This window comes from Tyto alba, unplaced genomic scaffold (genome assembly GCF_018691265.1).
Source record: "Tyto alba isolate M040663 unplaced genomic scaffold, T.alba_DEE_v4.0 Super-Scaffold_6, whole genome shotgun sequence".
In the NCBI taxonomy this organism is placed as follows: domain Eukaryota; kingdom Metazoa; phylum Chordata; class Aves; order Strigiformes; family Tytonidae; genus Tyto; species Tyto alba.
Genome location: NW_024881327.1, coordinates 54541966 through 54565531, shown reverse-complemented (window position 1 = coordinate 54565531; position 23566 = coordinate 54541966). Strand labels below are relative to the sequence as shown.

Sequence of the window (23566 nt, the reverse complement as noted above, 5' to 3'; positions counted from 1 at the left end):
CTCGAGCGGGGCCAGAGGAGGCCCCGAAGATGCTGGGGGGGCTGGAGCAGCTCCCCTGGGGGGTCGGGCTGAGAGAGTTGGGGGGGTTCAGCCTGGAGAAGAGAAGGCTCCGGGGAGCCCTTCGAGCGGCCTCCCAGGGCTTAAAGGGGGCTAAGAAGAAAGATCATAGAATCACAGCCTGGTTTGGATGGGAAAGGACCTCAAAGCCCCCCCAGTGGCACCCCCTGCCCCGGGCAGGGCCCCCTTCCCCCAGCCCAGGGGGCTCCCAGCCCCGTCCAACCTGGCCTTGAACCCTTCCAGGGAGGGGGCAGCCACAGCTGCTCTGGGCACCCTGGGCCAGCGCCTCACCCCCCGCACAGGGAACAATTTCTGCCTTATATATAACCTAAACCTACTCTCTTTCAGCTTAAAACCGTCCCCCCTTGTCCTACCCCCACCCCCTGACCCAGAGTCCCCCCCCCCCTCTCCTGTCCCCCCTTTAAGCCCTGGGAGGCCGCTCGAAGGGCTCCCCGGAGCCTTCTCTTCTCTTTGGCTAAGATGGGGACGGGCTTTTTAATACAGCCTGTAGCAATAGGACAAAGGGTAATGCTTTTAAACTAAAAAAGGGTAGGATTCAGACCAGATGTAAGGGAGCAATTTTTTACAGTGTGGGTGGTGAAACCCTGGACCAGGTTGCCCAGAGAGGTGGTAGATGCCCCATCCCCCACAAACATTCAAGGCCAGGTTGGATGGGGCTCTGAGCAACCTGATCTTGTTGAAGATGTCCCTGCTCATGGCAGGGGGGTTGGACCAGATGACCTTTAAAATTCCCTTCTAACCCAAATCATTCTGTGATTCAGCAAGTATCTTCGGGTACCAGCAGCCAGGAAGCACTTCACCCCACGCTGAAAGGAGGTACAGAACAAACTGTGCTGTAGATTTGCTACGTCTTGTGTGGTCTTGGTGTCCCTTTGACTGTCCCAGTGTGTCCCATGGCTTAATCTTAGGGGAAAAAACCTGAAGGCATTTGCACGGTCAAGAGGATGCTCAGGATACTGTGATATTGGAAGTAGCCAGATGGTCCTACAGACTAACTGATCTCACTCTGGCTCAAATTATAGACAACAGGCAGACAGCTTTGTCTGGAAATAGAGAGGTTTCTCTCAAGGTCCAAGACGTTTTTTGCATAATTACTATTGGAAGCAAACACAAGGTGGAGGTTGATGGCACCTAACAAAGCCATTTCTCAGAGCAAGTCAAGAGAGATCTCTGAGGTCCCTCCTCTAGGTCCCAAAACTTTGTAAGAAATCTATTACATTCACTTAAAGAATTACAACTTACTCCTACAGCCAGGTCAACCTGGAAGAATGCCAGAAGCATGATGAATTTTGGCTACACCTCACACCTGCTGATGTCCTGAGTGCCAAACTCCTTCTCCAAATAGAAAATTGTCTGGAATTTGTTGATTTGTTCTTCAAAGACAGTTGAGTGGCCGTTACTCTGAAGTGTGATGTCCTTCCTTAGAACTTCCCCTCTCTCACAAAGGAGCACCAGGGAGTCCAATTCAACCCAACCACTTCACAGACACCTGACCACTCTTTTTTGGGGACAAGAAGAAATGAGGCACAACACAGGCGAGTTTGTCATGCTATAGTCAACAAGATCGCAAAAGAAAAGTCACTGAAAATGAGAAGAATCTGGATGAGCTTTGTAGTTTTCTGGATGCTTTTTACTACAAAGGGAACAGCTGGCACAAACTGAACAGACTGTGGAGCTACTCACTGTGAAATGCAAATTCTCCTTCTGCAGCTTGACATTCATAAAAACTCAATTTGAGCCTTCTCCCAGCTCACTTTACAGCTGCGCCTGCTCCCGCACGTTGATTATAGCGGGAGCTTCCACCCCAGTGAGGCAAGTCAGGACCATAATGTCTCCAAACTGGAGAACACTAATGGAGTGGAGAACCACATCTCGCAGTCGTCCTTTTGAATGCAGCTGGCAGAGCTCTCTCACGCTCCTCCAAGGGAGAGAACGATCTACGCTGGAATACATGCAACAGTAAAAGGAAAACCCTCTGCTCTTTCTACCCTTTCAAAGCTTTTCCTGTAAATTTTGCTGCAGGGGTGGAGGGATTGCTCCATCTGCTTGAGGAATCATGGAATCTCCAGAACAGTTTATCCAGCCTAAGTGGAGAACTCTGTAACACAGCTTGCTGAAGGGTCTCAGCTATTTCCTAGAGGAAAAAATATATATTTATCCCACTTTTTCCAGCCTACACACCAGGATCAGGAGTTCTCCTTCCTAATCTTAAACACTTAGGATCATCCTATTTCCAATTCTGAGCAGGACTGAGTTCAAGGCACCCTTCATTCTTCCTTTCCCATATTTAACCAGTGTTCACTGGCTGTCTTCCAAATTGAAACCTGCAGTTACTGGTGGGTTTTACTGGCTGTGACAACTCGAGAGCAAGAGCTACCAGTGCAGTCTTTGGATGCTTCAGGATCATTTCTTTCCTTGTCTACTGAGTTTATTCCAACAAGGGTCTGTCTTGCCTTTCTCCAGGTTTTCTTGTTAGCAGTATTCCGTGTTTTCTTGAGAAGTGTAAGCCTCAGCAATCTTGGTGAGGGGCAGAGCTCAGCAAAAGACACGTCCCCACTTGGTGCAGTACGGTCCCTCTAAGCCCCAAAAGCCACCTTCAGCGCTCCAGAACACGGGGGCTGTGCAGCAAATGACATGCAGTTCACTTGCACTCAGGGCACTTAATATGAGCTATTTTAAGCAATGAGGATTAAACTTTGGAGACTGAGATGTTATATTAAGAGTATTCTCACTCCCCCTCTTTGTCACCGCACCAACAAGATAATCAGAAGGAAAAAGAGTCACACTAGAAGACGAAAAGCTATGAATGAATCCATCAGCCACGAAAAGCAATATTGCAGTTGGCCTGTAACTTTAGAGAACTCTTACAAAAGAACCTCCCATTAACATCTTGCAAATGGTACTGGTTTTGGCTGGGATAGTGCTAATTTTCTTCACTGCAGCCCATATGGTGCTGTGGTTTAGATGTGTGACCAAAACAGCGTTGATAACACACCAGTTTTAGCTGCTGCTCAACGCTGCTCACACAGCATCAAGACTTTTCTCTGTTTCTCACTCTGTACCCCCCAGCAAGTCGGCTGGGGCTGGGCAAGAGGCTGGGAGGAGACACAGCTGGGACAGCTGACCCCAGCTGACCAAAGAGAGAGTGCACACCATGTAACACCACGCTCAGCAAGAAAACTGGGGTAAAAGGGGGAGATTTTTTCAAAAGTAGCCGTTGCTCAGACTCTGGCTGGGCATCGGTCTGAAGGTGGGAGGTGGGGAGTGAGTGATTGCCTTTGCATCACCTGGTGAAGTTTTTTCCCTTCACTTATTAAACTCTTGACCCATGAGTTTTCTCACTTTTACCCTTCACATTGTCTCCTCAATTCTTCTGAGGGACAAGGGGTGTGCAAGCAACTGGGTGAGGGCCTAGCTGCTGGCTGGGGTCAACCCACTACACACACATAGAACAGAATCTTGGAATCATTTAGGTTGGAAAGGACCTTTGAGATCATCGAGTCCAACCGTAAAGCTCCCACTGCCAAGGCCACCACCGAGCCACGTCCCTCAGCACCACGTCTCCGCGGCTTTTGAATTCCTCCAGGGATGGTGACTCCACCGCTTCCCTGGGCAGCCCGTCCCAATGCTTGACAACCCTTTTGGTGAAGAATTTTTTCCTAATAGCCGACCTAAACCTCCCCTGCAGCAACTTGAGGCCGTTTCCTCTCGTCCTATCGCTTGTTACTCGGGAGAAGAGACCGACCCCCCCTCGCTCCAACCTCCTTCCAGGGAGCTGTCGAGAGCCACCAGGGCTCCCCTCAGCCTCCTTTTCTCCAGGCTGAACCCCCCAGTTCCCTCAGCTGCTCCTCACAGCACTCGTGCTCCAGACCCTTCCCCAGCTCCGTTTCTGTTCTCTGGACACGCTCCAGCACCTCAAGGTCTTTCCTGGAGTGAGGGGCCCAAACCTGAACCCGCTATTCGAGGCGCGGCCTCCCCAGTGCTGAGTACAGGGGGGCGATCCCTGCGCTGGTCCTGCTGGCCACACTATTGCTGACACAAGCCGGGATGCCACCGGCCTTCTTGGCCACCTGGGCACACTGCTGGCTCGTATGCAGCCAGCTGTCCACCAACACCCCCGGGTCCTTTTCTGCCGGGCAGCTTTCCAGCTGCTCTGCCCCCCGCCTGGAGCGTTGTGTGGGGTTGGTGTGACCCCAGTGCAGGACCCGGCACTCGGCCTTGTTGAACCTCATACAATTGGCCTCAGCCCATCTCTCCAGCCTGTCCAGATCCCTCTGCAGAGCCTTCCTTCCTACCCTCAAGCAGATCAACACTCCTGCCCAACGTGGTGTCAGCTGTGAATTTACTGAGGGGACGTTCCATCCCCTGGTCCAGATCATTGATGAAAGTATTAAACAGAACTGGCCGCAGTACTGAGCCCTGGGGGACACCCCCTGTGACCGGCCACCAACTGGATGTAACTCCATTCGCCACAACTCTGGGCCCAGCCATCCAGCCAGATTTTACCCAGTGAAGAGTACACCCGTCCAAGCCAGGAGCAGCCAGTTTCTCCAGAAGAATGCTGTGGGAAACGGTGCCAATGGCTTTCCTAAAGTCTGGGTAGATAACATCCACAGACTTCAGATGTGGCCTTCAGCCACACATGAGACTCCTTCAGATTTAATGGCCCTATTTTCAGATGAGAGACCTATTTGTACTAATAAAGACATCATTTTCTTTCCCAAACAGGGAAAGACCCACAGGAGGCAGGAACACGGGCAAGAGCTAAGCTCACCGGGAGCCAAACCCCTCTCCTTCCCTTTTCCCACCAGCAACAGCACTGGGGAAAGGAGGCTGGGCCTCTTTGCAGTGGGGTTTCAGAAAGCCAGGCTGAGCAGACGCGGGGGCTCCTGCGGGTGCTGCCCCCGCCGCGCTCCGTTTCATCACCACGGACAGCGGCCCCGGCCCCCTCCGCTGCCCCTCCACCCCCGCCCCGTCTCCCCTCCTGCAAGTTTATTCACCTCCTACCAGCTTTAAACGCACTACTGGCTTCAAACACACCCAGAGACGGGATTTCATCTGCCCCGAGATGAGCTAAATCAGTTCGGTGAACGGAATGAAGAGATTTCGCCGCACTGCGCCATACAAATTATTGTCTTTAAATTCTTCCCTCCTTAGTGCTTTCCTTATACCTTTCAATCCTAGTTGACGTTAAACTCTACCTCCTAATTGCAATTGACTCAAACTTCGCATGCAATGCAAGTAGCACCACATTTCATACCTGGTTTTGCAAGAACCCACTCCACAGCAAGCGAGAGATTTTGAGGGTGACATGGAACAGGAACTATTGAAGGACCAGATTTTTATTTTTTAACAGGGAAAACCCAAAACAGATCTATTCAAATCAATGCTTGTTTTCAAAAAATGTGCCCTTCCCACTCATTTTTCTTTTGTTTAACTTCTGCTCTATTTCCATTTCCATGTAGGAGTAAATAGCCCACCCAGACGGCTTCAGCGCAGCGTGAGGGCTCCGGGTCGTACCCCACAGTTTGGTCCCTGTGAAGCAAGTGGTGATCTCCTCAGTCTGCTTCAGAAGTGCAGCAGAGGTGAAGATGAGAGAATTGAACTTCAGGGGGAACAGGCAGAACACGAGCACAGAACCACCTGAGCAACTCAAACTATTTTAAACTTCAGAAATTTGTTCTTCATCTTCTCTGGCTGGTCATGGACTGTTCAGGGCAGCAAATACTACCTAATTCAGTTACAGGTTGTAGCTGAAAATATCATTCTCTTGACATGAGAGAGGCTTCAGCAATAAGAGAAAAAGCATCCAGTGTGGCAAATAAAAACGTGCCAAAAGGTCCAACACAAGACTGCATCACAAGAAATGAGGAACACATCAAAAAGCTCAACACCTTGTGACCTACGCTCCACGTAGGTACCTCCAAGCTGCCTTTCTCGAAACACAGAGGCACCAGGCTCTCCTTAATTTTAAGCACCACAAATGCAAGATGTCCCACTGCATGCACTATCCTCTAGCGCAGGGAGGAAAGAAGAATCAACACTGTCAGCGAGGTTATGCTTTGGGGTTAACAGAAAAAAACAGGCTGCTGGTCTGAGGAAGCAGCAGCATCAAAGGAGACAAAAAGAAGGGAGCACATCAAGGAGTCAAAATTGCATTTAAAAAAATCTGTCCTGATGCAATCCTTTTCAACAAACAGTAAGTCTCTGCCACTAAGACACGTCCCACGGAAAAGGCCCAGTATCTCATGTGCTATGCAGCAATTTCTCTTTTTTTTTTTTAAAAAAAAAAAAAAAAAAAAAACAAAAACAAAAAAAAAAAAAAAACACAAGGTTAGATATCAAACTGCCTTCCCAAATAAGCACGGAAGTGCAACCCTTGAGCTGGGAAACAGAAGACGTGGGCTGTTCAGTTCTCATACAACACCTGGCCCCTCAGCTCAGCCTGCTAACAAGAATAGGGACAAGAGAGCAAAACAAGCCAATATCGAAGCATCCCCCATGCTCTACAGCCTATTCTGCATCTTTATGACACGCTGCATATGGCAACATTAAAGACTAAGTGAGGTGCAAACACCATTTGAGACACTACTGACCACCCCCAAACTGTCCAGTCTCCTGGATTTGATGTTATACAGTTACCTCTTCATCCTCATCCTCATCTTCAACATCCAGGATACCCGAATCTTGCTCAGACATGGGGCTAGTGTTTTTTACCTCCAGATCTGAGCTTGCGCAGACTTCTTTCTTGGACTTCTTCCCCCCGCTTATCCTGGGATGCTGTGATACAATATTATCCAGGTTTCTTTGCTGCTGTGCCTAGAAAAGAAAAGCAGATTTCACCTTTTACAATATCATCCTCAGATTTATTTTTTTTTTTCGGCCAAAAGATGCAATTGGTCATGAAATATGACAAATGAGACAAAATAAAACACACACTTAATGGAACTTAGAAATGTTATGGTTTTCCTAACCCAGATATTCCAAAGAAATAGAAGATTCATTTCAAAACCATTCCAGGGATTATGCAACAATACAAACAATATTCTGACTCTTCACAAATCAAAATGCCAAACCCATCATACTGCCATATTGATCTATTTACAGCACAGATGCAGAAATATTAGCCCATAGGCCATGTGGTGACTGTCACAGGCTAAATTAAAGGACGTACTTAACCGTTGGATTTGTTCCTCTTTTCAACCCATGTCAGCACAAAACATTCCACATCTGGACCCCAGAGGTTCCTGAAAGCATTTTTGTGGTACCCCAGGAGAGCTTAATTGTACATTGCTGATGTACAGAACGAGCTGTAAAAGGTATTGAACAAAAATTCGCTCGCTGGGAGAAGCACCACGATGCAGGGAGCGAGTCACAGGGACTCGGTGGAGCTCCCTGGAACTGCTGCTGATACCTATTCCCAGGGCTTTGGCGTTGGTTTGCAGCAACGCGTGTGCTCCGCTGCAAAAAATCACTTCGTTTTCTCATGGTTACCAAGCATAATATTTAACAGGGGGAAAAAAAAAAAAAAAAAAAAGCTTTAGCCCCGATTGTTCAAGGGAGTCGACCAAGAACTTCAAACTGAAGGGGAAGGGCAAGGGGGGGGAATGGCAGAGAGACACTGGTCTTGCCACAAGTGCCAAACCAAGGGGAAAAAGGCCAAGCCAAGGGGTGCGGTGGTTCTGCACATGTGGGCTGATGCTCTGGTGTAACTAGAAACTGAACACTCTGAAAAGCTGAAATTTATATGGATATATGCACACAGATTTATAGGATCCCTCCCATATTTTTCTATACATTTTTTACATACGAGAAGAAAGGTGTATGGAAATCATCCAGACATCTTTCTGAAAATATTCGTTTAGATGGTAGGTTTCTTTTTAACAAAGCATGAGTTTTATATATATTTCAGTTATTAATATAAACTCTATTTCTAGCAATTACCTGTACAACCCAAATCAAACCTGCACCCATACAACAGGAGACAAACAAGGTGGTGAAAGGGAACCATCCCCTGTCCCACATTACTGTGACAGCCTGGCTTTAGAAGGAGGAAGAAATACTAGAAACTGTGTTATAGATATTGTTGTCAGTGAAACCAACTGTGCTATGAAAACAACGGAGAATTAAAACAAGTAGAACCTATTTAAAAAACAAAACAAAACAAAAAAAAAAAAAAAAAAAAAAAAAAAACCAGAAAAAAAAAACAAAACACAACACCTTTGCTACCTATACTGCAGAAAGTAGAAAGCTCTACCTAGAGTGCAAACCTTCAAAATTATTTCCTTCTAAACACTTAAAAGTATTAACATCACATAAAAACAATTTATAATTAAGTTTTATTTTGACAGCCTCTCTCAGCTCAACTCCCTCTTGAATCCCTCCTTGGGAAGAAAGACTCCATCTGAGACCGATCACTCGGGTAGTTTCTAGATCTGAAGAATATTAAGACCCAAGCACGGCACGGATATCCCAACCCTTGTAGAATCTGCCGGGCTCTACCCTTGTGTAAAGCAAAGTGCCCCTCACATAATCCACATGCCATCAGCTTTGTATTAATTAACGAACATGGTTATTAATAATAAAATTAAAGATATATCGCTGACACTGGACATGGTTGCACCAGGATTTAGAGCTAAACCTTACATGATGAGCAGCCCTGAGCTATGTCATGGCACAATCTTGACCTCTAGTGGTTGGAAAGCAGTAGTATCCTTGAAGTTGTACTACAAGTGCTCCTACAAGAGAAGCCAAGCAAGGGGACTACCAACCAAGCTTATTAAAACGATCTCTTAAGGGATGAGTCTCAACAACAGGAATTTTTGCAACAAAGCCACAGAAAAAGGTCTGTGCGAACACTGCTGAAGACAAATTTTTCTAGCAACATCAATACTTGAAGCAATTGGGGAAAAAGTAGTGTTTTTTGCATTAGAGATCTTGAACTTCAGAGGCACAACTCTATAGAAAAACATTGCAACATCGTATAAAGAGAATTAGGACTTCAAAAAGGGGAGTGAGCGTTTGGTCCTTCTGAAGCCCACACAACAAAGAGATTCGAGGCTTGATTCCACTCTCAGATACGCCCATTTATGACATAAGTTACTCAACTGAAGCGTAATGAAGTTATAACACTGAATCCACTGTAAATTACACCAAAAGCAAGCCCAGTGTACTCATTAAAATCTGTCAAATTTATGTAATCTTTTTTCCTCTAGAAAGGGAGGAAATCAAAGAATGGGAAAATACGAAGTTTTGGATAAAACATTGTGCTTGAAATGGATCATTAAACAGGGCGTAGCAAGATCACAGCAGAAAAAGTGGTCATGGGAGAGGAAAAATCTGGGCTAACACGCTGAAGGATGCTGCCTCCAGCTCTGAACTCCACTGTTGAAGCCCTAAGCATGTAATATTCTGCATTTTAGGCTGAACACAGAATTAGTCTCACCAGAGGACCTTGTGGAAGACACGTTATCTTGCTCCCCCCATCTCTTTTCAAACTAGAGGTATTAACGTCATCCTTTAGCTCCAGCTCTGCTCACAAGAGAAGCGCAGTAGTCCACAACGTCCACGGGCCAGATGTTAATATTACAAAGATTCAAATTAAATATTGACAAGACCTGATAAATATCGGTATTGATAAAACCCCAAAGTCAAGAAAGTCTGACCTTTTAGATAAAGTCATCGCTCTGGGCCGAGGAGTTCAACATCCAAATTCAAACATCACATTTTGCATTTTGCATACTTTAAATGCAAATAAAACGAGGTTTATCAAGGGAAAAAAATTTGACTTGAATTCAAGTCCAGGGACCTACTGAGAGAAAGAACAAAAAGGAAAAAAAATGTATGTCCCACCTCCCAGATATCTGCAAAAGGCAGCCTGAGAGACACTCCCAATGGCACTAAAGCTCTGCAGCCCACCAAGAGCAATTTTCGCCTTTAGGAATTGGGCGGGGAGGTTCTAAATTAGAAGAGATTTTCCTTAAAGGCCGACGAATGGCCCCAAAGTAACCCCGGCGATGATTATTCCCTTCCAGCACGCCGGTGCGCGTCACAGCACGTAACCCCCAGCCGGCCCGGCCGCCCGACGGGCGCAGCCCAGCAATAGCCGGCCGGGAGCCCGAGGAGTCGGCACCATCCGAGCAGAGCCCATAACCCAGGTGTTACGCTGGAACGACACAACGTACACGCCAGAAATAATAGTAATTGCTTTTCCATTAACAGGAGGGCATTTCCCCTGCCCCCCACTCTTGGCAGGAAACAATCTGGACTGAAGTGACCTATAAGTGAGAAATATCAAATTTTCTTTAACTTCGGCAGGCTTGGGTGAAGTCACCGAGGTTTCGGTTTCACCTTGAGAGAAAGAGAGAGCTGGGGAGAGGCCCAGAGGAAACAACTAAGGAGAAATTTGGGCTTAACCGCTAAGGAACTCCCCGCTCCTACCCCCATCTCGTTACCCGCACCTTCCCGGGCTGGAGGTGCAGCAGAACAACTCTGCAATATATTTGACGTCGCACATAAAGGATGAAAAATGACCTGCGGAGCAGGCGCATTTGGATTTTAATGTTCTGTTTCACATAAAGGCATCTGTAGGGAGCCCAATGAAGAGGCACACTTTAGAAACCACATCAAAGCGCAGGCGACACTCCAGCGTGCCCTCTGAAAACGGAGGGACCCGGGGCTACGGGGGAGGCGAAAAGCCCTCAAGGGACAAAAATCAAATAAAAAATCCCCTTACCTTTTGGTGTGGTTTACATGAAAGCAAGTGCATTTTTGTATTATTCTGTAAAACTGCCTCTATTATCCAAGACTATCAATCTCTTGACTCGCTGCTAAATGTGACGATAAAAAGAAAAGGTAAGAAACCAAATGGCTGTTCGTAGCTAACGTTACATTTAGCAATAACACACGAAGCGTTTGGTTCACGCAGCTGAAGCTCCCTCCAAGCACAGCTCCTTTCTTCACCCACATGACCAGCACAGCAGTCTGGCAGCCTCCTCGCAGGGCAGGAACACCCCACGCCGCTCTGACACGGCAGAAATCCCAGTGCCCCCGATGGCAACGCTATTTCCAGGCTGGGGGATAGAAGAAGCAAAAACAGTTTTCCACCTCCAGGTTCAGGTTCAGGTCAGTGCCCTACGTTTGCTGTTGTAAGCAGACTGAGGTTGGCCACTGGGCAGTCTAGGAGACCTTCATCTCCACAGCTGAGAAGCTGGTAGGTTTTGGTGGCTGAACACAACCAAAAGGATCTATCTCTTTTGCTGTTGTTCCATGAGAAACAGAGAATCAAAGAAACAACGGAAAAAAACTCGTCTACATTTACTCCATGATTTCCCTCCCCAGCCCTCTGCTTCTTTTATGTTACGTGTACGCTACTCTGCCAAGTGCTCAACCGTGCAGGAGTGTGGCTTTGGGGGGTTTCCCCCTCAAGCCTGTCATACAAGAGCCCTAAATACAAGCCCTCAACACTTTCCAGTCCATCCTTCAAGCTTTGGAGCAACGACTCGACCTTCACCACCCACCACAAGTCAACCGAGCCAACCCAGCCGACCAAGCGCCCAGGCCCAATGTCCTACGTGAGGAATTAAACGTAGTGGCTTAAAACACCAGTGACAAGTCCTCGTTGAATTTTTTGCACTTGAGCTTCTCAAAGGAACTTGACCGCTCGTGATCAAGCGAACACGGCCCCAAACCTGCAACCCCAACCTGCGTAGCTAAACTGGGGGATGACATGGAGTAGCAAAGCAGGTCATGGACTCCTCCAGGCTCTGCCTACAGAAGCCATACGCACGTAGGGGAAAGTTGTTATACCACCTACACAGGGAACGAGCGTCTTTAAAACTCAAATAGCTTTTTATAGAGTTTTTATAACTTTGCCTTCTTTTCTGCATCGGTTTGCCAATGTTGACGGCGAGCGGGTCTTACCTCCTGTCACCTCCACCCAGCAATGAACTGACAATATTTACTTTTTAGAAGAATCTAATTAGCTCTTTCCTGATGAGACAGTAGATAAGGCACAGCAAAAAAATGAGGGTTTATGATTTAAAGGGAATGAAGTACCGCTGTGGTTAGCTTCAGTGGTTTTGATTAGTTACTGCACATTTGCTGCTGTGATTGTTTTATAGACCCCTCTAATGGGCTGAGACACAGAACTTTAAAATATCATTTCCCAATACCCCTAGGAATGGGATACATATTCCTTAAACAATATTACAAAAAAAAAAAAAAAAAAAAAAAGCAGACTGGCTACGGGGGAAGAAAAAAAGAAAGTTAATAAAAAATGACAGTAGGGCTGGCTCCCCGCCAAAGACCCATTCGAAAGTTATAAAATCCCCCTCCGATCAGATAAAAGCACGGATTATTATTGCAAGGTGTAAACTCAACACACTGACACAGCTTCTGGTTTGAGTTTTAACAAAAAGCCCATCGCTTGTCAAGATGATAAGAGTTTTTGCGTATCTGCTTTCTCAGTGTTAACTGGTTATCAGAGAAAACAATTTGTCGGAGGTTTGTCTGACAAAGTTCAGAATCAGCACAGGAAACTAAGCCCAAGAATGTGATTTTTAAAAAAAAAAAAAACCTCAATTCCTGGTCATTAAAAAAATAGTAACTTTGAAAATGCAGTATTCAACAAGTTTGCTCTCCCCAACACCCTGCAGACTTTGCTTCAACCCCTCACTTCTCCTTCCCTAAAAATGTCCCTTCCAACCTCAGCCTACCCAGTGCCAAAATGCACCGCAAGATTCTGAGATTTCCAAATATCAATTTTGCTCAAATATAACTTTTTTTCATCAAGCGTGTAACGGGGAACACACAATTCTCCCTTTGCTTTTGCTTTCACCCAGTGATTTATCCTCATCCCCACACTCCTGCTCCTTTTCCTTACCCGCAAGACGAGGTCAGCATTATTTATATCCTCAGAGTTCAGTGTAAAGACTAACTGGGTTAATTCAGCATTTTACATGAAACCTATTAAACCTCGACTGTTCTTTGGGGAAGGTCTGGCAGTACAGTACTTGGAGAAAGGAATGATCAAGACTCTCCTTTCTTAGGAGCTGTAAAAAGAAGTTTATCGCATTAGCATTGATAAAGAGACTCAGGCAACCAAGTCCGCCAGGTCAGCTGTACAATAAAAGACCAAAAGCCATTTTTTAAGAAGTCTTTTATTGAGCAAAGTGTTGATTTACACTTCTGTGGGATCTACCCTCAAGAACAAGATATCTGCAGGCAGGCATCAAAAGTAGCTCAGTTATGCGATTACAAAGTTTATTTATCACATTTACACTGAGTGGAGAAGCTGAAAATTAGATAAGGGGACTAAAAGCAGTAGGAGGACGGCTGTTCTACAAAGTATTCCAAACACATTAAAGACCGCGGCCCTGACAACGCCACAGCTCGGGCCTTTGTTTAATCAATCCCAAGCACTTCGTGAGCCAGGCTGAGATAAATAGTTTACTGCTCACTGTTAAGCAACTGGATGCATACCCTTTGATTAACTTCTACCAACAGTTTAAAATTCCTTTTTAAATGCTGAGCGCCTTCATACGAAATCCCCTTGCTATATGCAATACTATAAACCACGCTCTCACGTCGGGGGTTTTTTTAATGCCGCCTTTTCATACAACACTGAAGACGCATCTCTCTCCCTGACGAGACTTAATTATGACTCAAAGCACAAGTGGAAACTCCCACACTTTGGTTTAACCTCTCGTTAGCCTAATTGCAACCGAACCAAACCCCCACTGAGTAAGAAAGGGAGCAGCGAGGTAATCGCAACCAAAACCAGTTACAGGTGAGAGGGTCCAACTCTCACCCTCCCTGTCCCAGAATGACTCAGGTGCACAAAACCGTGTAGGACCAAGCCTCAGCTTTAAGTACTCTCTCAGGCACCCAGGCCTAGTAATTATTTTCTAAACGAGGGTTTGTTTCAACACGCTCTCTGACAATCAGGGCATGACGGAGGCAATAGGGGGTTTTTTTGTTGAAACTATTAAAAAGGAAAAATCCAGACAAAAGGCTGGCTTTACCAGAGACCAACATCAGAAGAAAAGGAGATGCAGATGGAGATGGGAGGGAAGAAGTAAAGGGACAGTCTCAGGCTTTGATTTAAGGACACGTTATGCCCTACTCTCGCTTGGGCCCGGTGCTTCCATTAAAGATAACCACGGCGAAACACTGGAGCTTGCAGCAAGCAGCCAACATAGCACCGAGGGAATGTCCTCCTCCACCCGAAAGCACTCGAAGAGGTCTCCAGCCCCCCTGCCATCACCCCCAACATGAGAACATTCCCAGCTCGATAACCAAAGCCTGCAGGCAGCTCCAGCAGCAAGTGACGGCACGCCAACCCTCACCCCTCTTCAAATCGACTTGGGCAACTCTCCAGTTGTCCTACACCTCCAACCTTGCCCAGGGAAGTTGAAACTATCACACCTATGGCAAATTAGGGTAAAAAGAAGTCATGGATTAGATCTCACAAAAGGGTGAAGGCGTGTTGGACTGTGAAGCTTTTCAGGGTTTGATCCATGGGTAATTCTGGAAAAACAATTAGAGCTTGCTTACAACTGCTGCTTCAGCTTGGAGATACCACTGCCCGAGGTCTGACACGCTACAGGGCCCTCACGCACCCTCATAAACCACAGTAAGGCAAATGAAAAGGTTTGCATAAGCCATTTCCAACATTTCTCAATGGTTTTATTCTTTTTTCCATCCCACTGTCTAGGGGGTACAGGCCATTTAAAGCTACCGGTATATTAAGGAACACGCTGCCTAATATTCCCCAGTTTACATGTCAAGAATTGCAACAGAGGAAGGGTTGCTCCCTCAGCCAGGATAGCAAACAAAGATTATAGCTCATCAGTGCTTGGGTCTCTGCTCCACACTTATTTACCCTGACCACATTGACCCTCGAAAACTTACATGGGGAAAAGAGTGTTAACCCCCGTAGCCTGGCCTCTGATTAAACCCTTATATTCCGTTCTCTGTGGGAGTTCCCAAACTGCTGTTTCACACACCCTCTCTCTGGGCCTTGTCAAGCATTTTGGAGATAAGTTTCCTTTCAAGATTCTGCTTTTGTTTCCATTTGTCGGCCTGGTTTGGGTTTTTTCAAGATTCTGAGAAACCAGCAACGTTCAAAGTACCTATCTTAGACGGTCCCGATTACCCTGGAACACACAGAGACTCGTCTAAACACAAGGATAAAGCCCTGAGTGGTGACTCCCGAAGAAAACCTTTTTTTGGCTCTTCCACAAGGCAGCTTGTAAGTCTTTTAAATCAGATCTGGGAAGATCTGCACAGCAGATCCCCTTAGGATCTAACTCGCCATCCAGACCTGCAGTCAGAAACTATCCCCGACCATACTCATGATAATCTGAGATAACAGGTTCCGCAGCTGGTCCTCAACTGCATCAAAGCACTGGGCAGCCTTCCACCAGTCCAAGCAAGGGCGCGGATCTTCTCTTCCAGCCTTCTTCCAGGAGGCAGAATCTGTACTAACACACTCTCGGCAACGGCTCAAAGCCATGTCATCCAACACATCGGCACCGGTGACTCATCTGCTCCAAGATACACCGAGATACACCCAAAGGCACTTTCACAGAGTCTTCTGGGCGCTGAACTCCGTGCCCTGATGATGCAGCGGATCACGCCAAGATGAGATCAGGGTTAGACAGCCTGGGAGCGTTTCGGACAGGGGAGGGCTGCAAGGGACAGCCTGATGGGACGCGCTCCATCGCTGGAGACCTAAGAACTTGTCTGGAGGCTGCACGCTAGAGACGGGCTCCATAACGTTGGTCGTGTCTGGGAAGAACCTGGTGGACTAAAGGATGTCTTGAGAGCCTTCCTATCCTGTCTCCTATGACAGAAGAATGTCTTTCCAGTGGTAGGCTAAAGGTTCTCACCCAAACTGACATCCACTTCAGAGCAGGCAGTGTTATAGGGACAACTTCAGAGCTACGTCCCAACGTACCAAAGAGTTAAGCAGCAAGACAGGGCAAGGATCACAGCAGTTAAAGACTGAATCCTTAAATCTAAAGAAGCCCCTACTATCTAGTTCATATCTCTTGGGGAACAGAGACAGCAGCAGTATCTCCACCTTCTGAAGATTAAAAAAAAAAAAAAAAAATAACAAAAAAAAAAAGAGAGAGAGAAATCCTTCTTGGAACAAAGAGTATTTCATTCTGTTTAGGAATAACCCCTATGGTTTTTTTGATGAGAAACCCACAAAGCAGATGCCAAAAGGGCTGAGCCACAAAGACTAGCTTTTCTTTTTAAGAACTAAATGGCTTTTTCGAGAATAATCATCTTCTCCATGATCCATGAGCTTTAGGGTAGCCATAGAAGAAAGTTGAACATTACTTTGTTATTTCTGGTTTTAATTAATCAGAGAATTAAATAGCCACTGCTTCTCCAAGCATGTTGACTATCAGGGGTATTTAATCCCCATATGAAGAGTTTCACTGAAAGTGACTTTACAGAAGAGCTTGAATTGCATTCGGCTTCCTTCATTTCACACAGATTTCTCTGACACTGTGGAATATTCTGTTGATAAACAGTTCTTTTCTAAGCAGTTGTTCACCAAGGATAAGACTGCTGGGCATGAGGCTTGGGGATTTAGAGAAGAGATTACGGCAGAGAAGAATGAAATTACCCATTCATCACACAGTATTACTCTCTAAAACCCACTTTCCAAACTCAAACGATTTTTGTGGTCTTTTTTAACATAAAAATGAATTTAGTCAACATATTACATAATTCTTCTCTACCACAGTATTTTCCTGAGATTCTTCTCCCCACATCGATAAGCAGCCTTTTGCTTGCAACACAATTTTTAGCACTGAAACTAGAAAGACTGTAAATACACGTAGATAAATCAAAATTTGATCTCACCTTGCTTCTGTAAATTGACATAATATTCATCCTTTACAGCACTGGAAGTTAGTGCAGAATTAAAATGACATATTAAAAAACAGATCCATATTCTGAGTCTCAAACTTTCAGAATTAACCACCAGAAAAATCAGGCGAGTCCCTAAATCCACTATTTACTGGACATGATCTGCCCTCTAAAGGCTAATGGGGAAACTGCAGAGAACTTTTCAGCCAGAAATAGAAGCCTGAAAGCGTTATACAACCTCTTGCTTCCTTTTTCTTTATCTCCCTGCCCTCTCCCCCGTGACCTACGTACCGCTCAACCGCTCGGGAGGATCCCAGGCTCAACTTGACCAACGCCTGTGTGAGCTCAACCCACGCAGTGACAACCCTGGCCTCATTAAACTCAAAGAAAACACCACTGCCCGTATGGAGCCAGGATCTCATGCTTATAGGTACGGTTTTCTTCAGTGCTGAGAGAGATGAGTATCGGGCATAAAAAAGATTTCATCAGACACCAGGCTGAATCTCAGCTATTTTACAGTTCGACATAATTTTGCAAGTCACCGGCCAGAACAATGGCACCAATGTTGCAGCACGACCCTGCCAGTTTGCCGACAATATACACCCAATTTGGCCCAAGCATTCAAAAAAGAATCCTGCAAATAAGTCTTTGACCTCAATACCGTTGATGTTTCCATCTTAAACAAGAAGTCAGCCACAGCTGGAAGACGGGAGGCTCTCACAGCTGGCTTTCTACTCCCTGTTTCATAAGAGACAATATACGCAGCCATTCCAATCCCCAAAGCCATCAGCTCTTCCAGACTGATGGGCCTCAATAACATCCCTTGTGGCACAACAGTTTTGTGGTTATTTGAAGCCTGCTCCTCTCAATCAAAACGTGCTTGTCCCTGACATCCCAACTAAAAAGCAAGAGATTGAAAAGCTCAGCACTGCCGTTCACTGGATCCAAATTTGCATTATTTGTTCCCATTATTTCACAAACTTCCCCTTCTCAGTTCAGAAAGCATGATCTCACATAAAGCATCTACACAAATTAAATGCGCATTTCATAAAATAATGTTTTACTACTGCATGCTGTGCCTTTACATTGCAATTACTCACTACCAGTACAACGGGGAGCGAAAGAGGAGCCGTGGTAGGACCGCAGCTGCCCAGAAGTGATCACTTGAATCTCGATACAGAAATTTGTCATAACAAAACACTCTGCTAGCTCGGAAACTTAGAATAATCTCACACAGAGTGAGATTACAACACAGCCGTATCGCTTTTCTAGGGCCAAGAGCGGGGTTTTGGATCTAGACATCCTCAAAGCTGGACCCTTAGTTCCCCCTCTGAATTCCCTGTGCAAGGATCCTAAATGGGAGCCGGGGTGTTAACATCCTAAATCGACGTTAACAGCATTCACAAGTGATACACACTTTCCAAACGGGTTGCTTTCATTAGGGAACCTTAATAAGGATTAGAATAATCCACTATTCTGGATGGAAACTTTTGGCCCAAGTACCTGCCAAAGAAGATGTGATGTATGCCATTAGCCCATCTTGCCTGCAGACACAGCACTGGAAAAGAATTTTCTGTTGAATTTCAGCTGAATTCACTGAAGTCATCATTGGGGTTTATAAATCAGTGGTACTCTTTGGTGACAAACTTCCTTCAGAGCAACATATGGTAGACATGAGAGGAGCCCAACCTGGAGGCATTTTTTCAAAGCTCTAATTCTGCTTCTCCCCCCTCAAATACATTTTTTTAAGAATATTCAAGAAGAAAAAGAAAACGCCCAGTTTCCAGGGCGTCATTTCTTATCCTCATAAAGCACTTTATGATGGTTTAGATTTAAAGACTGACATTTCAAACCGTTTCACCATTGCCACACTTGCCACACCATGGAAGTAATAGCAAAAAAATGACAATGAGAAAAAAGAAGAGTGGGAGGGAAGCACACACTTAAATTATCTGGAATAAGAAACTATCATCTCTGCACAAACAAACTTTAATCCTTCAAACACCAAGCGACTCCCATAAACTTCCATGAAGCTTTTCTGCACTTTAATCCCTCTTCGACCATTACAGTAAACTGATCCATTTAAATTAATCATGCTTTCCTAACAACCTGTTTTCAAGAGGAAAAAAATCAAAAAGAAAGGTACCTAATGGAACACACACTGCCGGTAAAAACTCAGCATTTAGGTAGAGGTTTCATCCAAAGACATCAAGGGATCGCCCAGTAGGAACATGCTGTCACTATTTTATGGATGTCGTAAAGAAATTCTTGCCCGAAAAGAATAAAAAAATAAATCAAAGTGACAACAATCCGATTGACAGGGACAGGATTTGCAGGATTGAAATGCTGAGGAGTTTTCCCAGGGTGGCAGAATTAGCAGAGCAAGAGCCAGCACCGCTACCTGCCAGCTCACCGGCCCTTCTTCTGGCCACCAGGTGAGGCATCCTTCCCACGCGGCCAGGCCCTGCTTGCCTACATTTAAAACTCACAGACTTCTAAATTACAATCACATTTTTAAAAGACCAAAATAAACAGCAGCTGGTACCAAAAAAGGGCAATTAGAAAGTTAGCATTCCTCCAACTTCTCGTTAGTAAAAATTTTATAACCCTCCAACATGTGGCACTCCGGCATAAAACCTGGCAGAAGGAAAAATGCCCTTGTCTACCTTTCATAAATATAGCAACATTTCAGCGTTGGCAAAGATGGCCTGGTTCCTATTACTAGCTTTTTTCCATTTTAAATTTACTAGTTAATTTTATAGAAACAAATAAAGGGACCTGCATATTATAAATCTATTAAGGATAAAAAACATAACTCTGAAAAAAAAAAAAAAAACCACAAGAAAAATCTCACACCTTCCCTCCAGCCCTTTCCAATTTTAATTTATATACCTTTTAAAAGAAAAAAGTGCCTCTCAACTGAGCTGGGAGGTCTTCCCTTAGTCCCAGCAACTGGTACACGTGTGGCATCATTGTTCATACCTCGGCAACATGCAGTTTACTTGCCCCATCCCTCTTTCACAGGTAACTAACTCCACCTGCTACTGATAAATAGGAAAAAAAAGGTGGTTTTTTTTTTTCTAAAGTCTATTTTCATCTAGCCCCAATATGAGGTTGGTAAGGGAAGGTGAAGGACAAAATTCAATAGGGTTTCAGCTGTTATGCCTCCATCTGGAGTTAATGAGGTTGCACCTGCTTTTCACAAGGTGTGAACGTGACCCCCCAAAGTGCTCGAGTGAGGCACCGCTACTGCCTCGAACCAAGGCAAGCGTGGGGAGATACCTGCACGAGGGATAAGGTTAGGAACAAGCCGTAACTTTGTATCACGAGGAACACATTAGATCAAGAAAAAAGTCATTAGAAGCCAAAGCAACCAACCGTTATTGTTTTCCTCTAGAACTGGTGAAATTTTATGCTAGTGAAAACCCAACTGAGATTGCTGCCCAGCAGCCACAAGAGCCATAGGGACGCGTCCGGACAGCACGCGGTGGAGCAGCCGGTGAAGCAGGTTCAGCCACGCTTCAGTTCATGGCCAGCTCGGCCACGGTTCTCCTTTGGGGACTTCAGAGCCTTGGCCTGGGAAGTGTTCCTCACCACAGGGCCAATCTGGGACTGGGTAACTCCACAGGACTGGTCGGGGTGGTAGAGGATGACAACGTGGGCCATTGATTATTTAGAGGAACGTCTTCAACGACAACGGTTTGCATGGGGCAGAAGCGTGTCATCAATTCCAGTACTGAGGCACAGATCAAACAGCAAAAAAAAAAAAAAAAAAAAAAAAAAAAAAAATAGCATTGCCAGTACATGCTTCTCTTTCAAAATGCTCCCTAGACCACGGGTTTTCAGTGTGGCTCTAAAAAATGTCTAAGCCTACAACTGATTTCCAGCTCATCAGATTAGCCTTTTCTCGTACCTTTTCTTTACTGACCCAGGATTTACGTGTATTTTCACAAGACAGGACAGGCATATGCATTCATGTGCTAATATCTGAGCTACAGCCACATCTTCTAAAAGCAGTGACCAACCACTAAGCCTTACACAAAGGGAAGCAAAGAACCTGAGCTTGACTGAATTTCAAAGTCATGTTTAGTCTTCTAAATTTTGTTTCTTATTGGAAGAAAAGAGAAGAACACTTTTCCTAGCTTCTGTGTATTGTTACAGAGATATTTGTTCCCTCGAAAGAAGGCAGCCTGTCACGTTCATCTCAGAACCACAAAACTTGTATTTTTTTTAGGCAATCGGGACAGTTGAGCAAGAAAAATGACGGGAGACAGAACTGCAGGCAACCCCCACCAAGAAAACCAAAAAGAAACCTTCCTGCCTCGTTCCTCATCCATGTACAGCAGTGTTGGACATGAGCACATTGCCCAGAGCAACCAGGGGTGGATGCAAGGAAGACTCACACCTAAAAATCACCTTTATTTTTCCCCTAGCACGGTGACTGGTAGAGCTCCTGTCAGAGCAGCCCCAAAGATCTGCTGCTGCAAATAATCAGAGAATCTTCAAGGACCTGGAACCTCCTCATCCTCCAAATAAATTCCAAGCTGCTTTTTCTTCCCCTTTGCAACTAAAGTGGAAAAGAGAGATCCTCCCATCTCCCAAACCCTTAACAGTGTTGTTCTTAAAACGCTTTGGAGATACTTCAATAGAAATCATTGAAGAAATATTAAATAGAATTTCATCCTAAAGCCTCGCAGGTCATTTAAGGGCCAGATCCACAACTCCATTCAAGTCTCCTTCTCTGTTTGCCAAATAACTTTTCACTTAAGGTGATGGGCATATGGGTGCTCCAAAAGTACATTGGAAACCTCAACAGCTTTGCCAAACTTGGACTATGGAGTTTATACATACCTCCTTCCCTAGATATTTAAACTACTAAATCACAGATCTCTGCAGACACAGAAAAACTTTAAGTAAAGTAAAATCTGGCTGTCCTTCTATGATGTATCACTACCATGCTTAAGAGCTAACACAGCTTGACTTTCAGCTCCCAAAGCAGGCTTACAAGTCTGACACTAATGAAAAAAACTATGTCTGAGCACAGTTGCAATGTGAGACACTGAAAAACAGCAAAAATATGCTACTAATTTCTTGCTTAGTATAAGCACACTCCAAAGATTTGTGTTGACTTTGTAGAACTACTGCAATTAGTTATAAATGATTAAGTGAAAGACTGACTCCATCCAAGTCACAGAGGACACAGACACTGAGTTCAGTTACTGCCCTGCTAATTGAAGTTCTGCTCAACCCAAAGTTAACTTAGCATGCAGCTAGTAAAACGTCTGATTCTTTTCCTTTTTCCAGCAATGTTGTAAAAAACACATTATAAAAGTTAGCATCATGCTACAGAAACATGCCCAGAAAGACTGGGGTGATCTCTCTGCCGATTTGTTTTTCCTTAAGTCGAAACATACACCTCGGGTAGCCCTTCCCATACACTTATTTAAGAAGAAAGCATGTTATATACGAAATAGGAACTTTCTAAGTTCACCTTGGAAACCAGGCTCGGGTTCTCCTTTTACCTCCAGAGAAGAAAGAGCAAAGAATGGTAAAGAGATGGTCCCTTCAATCACTGGGATTGTGGAGAAAGATAAAGGAAAGAGTAGCTCCTGTAATTCTGTGGAAAGCTTCAAGCACTTCACGATGTTTCAGGGCTCAAAACCCAAATGTCTTATTTACAGGATCCACACTGCAAATGAGCAAGTTGCATCTACCGGAGTTCAGAGACCAGTTCTTACCCTGTAACATCCTTGGGGCTTCAAGAGGTGACTTCAAGGTCTCTGGACCCTCCTTTCTCATACCCTACGCTACCCTCCTAGCACAGCAAGCAAAACAGGCTCCCTTGGGCGTTGGGGGACTGCGACCGACCGTACTTGCCAAAAGGCTTCACATCCCTGGAGATGCATGTCATCCCACCTCAAATCCACACCAGGTACCTGCACAACAGCTACCTCAATCCTAAAATGCTTCCACCGGAACGGAAAGTTACTCACATTAATGACCTGAGTGACGGTACCGAGAGCCCTGAATTACTTTCAGACATTTTTCTTGACATCGGCCTGATGATTTACTGAACCACGAGACTGCATTACTAAAATAAAAGTAGTGTTGCATTACAGAAAAAAAGAGTTTGCAGGATAGGAGGTGGCTATGACTGTATTACAGCAAGCATTCACTCCAGAAACGGAAAAGGAAGCAGGGATTTACTTTCCCAGCAGGGCAAAGGACTGATGCAAAGCAGTAAATCATTAATCCCAAAGAGAGACAGACTTGTCTCCTGGATAAATGAAGGACACATAAATGAGCAGTTTTCTATTACAAGTAAAAAGATTCTGAACCCCCAGATGAGGAAGTCTTGGTCCTTCACAATTCAGGATTAAACTTTTTAATGAAATAAGGAAAAAAGAATAAAAATCTAACATCAGCCTCGACTTCTAAGAAGTCAGGATTTTTCTAGGCAGTTACCGGCATGGAGAAGAATGCAAAATGTGAACATTTCTTTGGCTGGTGGGGATGAGAGGGAGGAAGAGAAGAAACAAGCCTGCCTTCTCCTCCTGACTGGATGATACATTTTGCTACGGCCAATACTCGATAGCACAGG

The 23566-nt window shown here is 45.1% G+C and overlaps 1 protein-coding gene across 1 annotated transcript in view; it reads right to left on the bottom strand.

Moving 5' to 3' along the window:
- EXOC6B (exocyst complex component 6B) overlaps positions 1-23566 on the bottom strand; it is a 310684-nt gene that overhangs the window by 156994 nt on the left and 130124 nt on the right. The window contains 1 exon segment of the mRNA XM_033007046.2: positions 6721-6897. Coding sequence (XP_032862937.2) covers positions 6721-6897 — 177 coding nt within the window.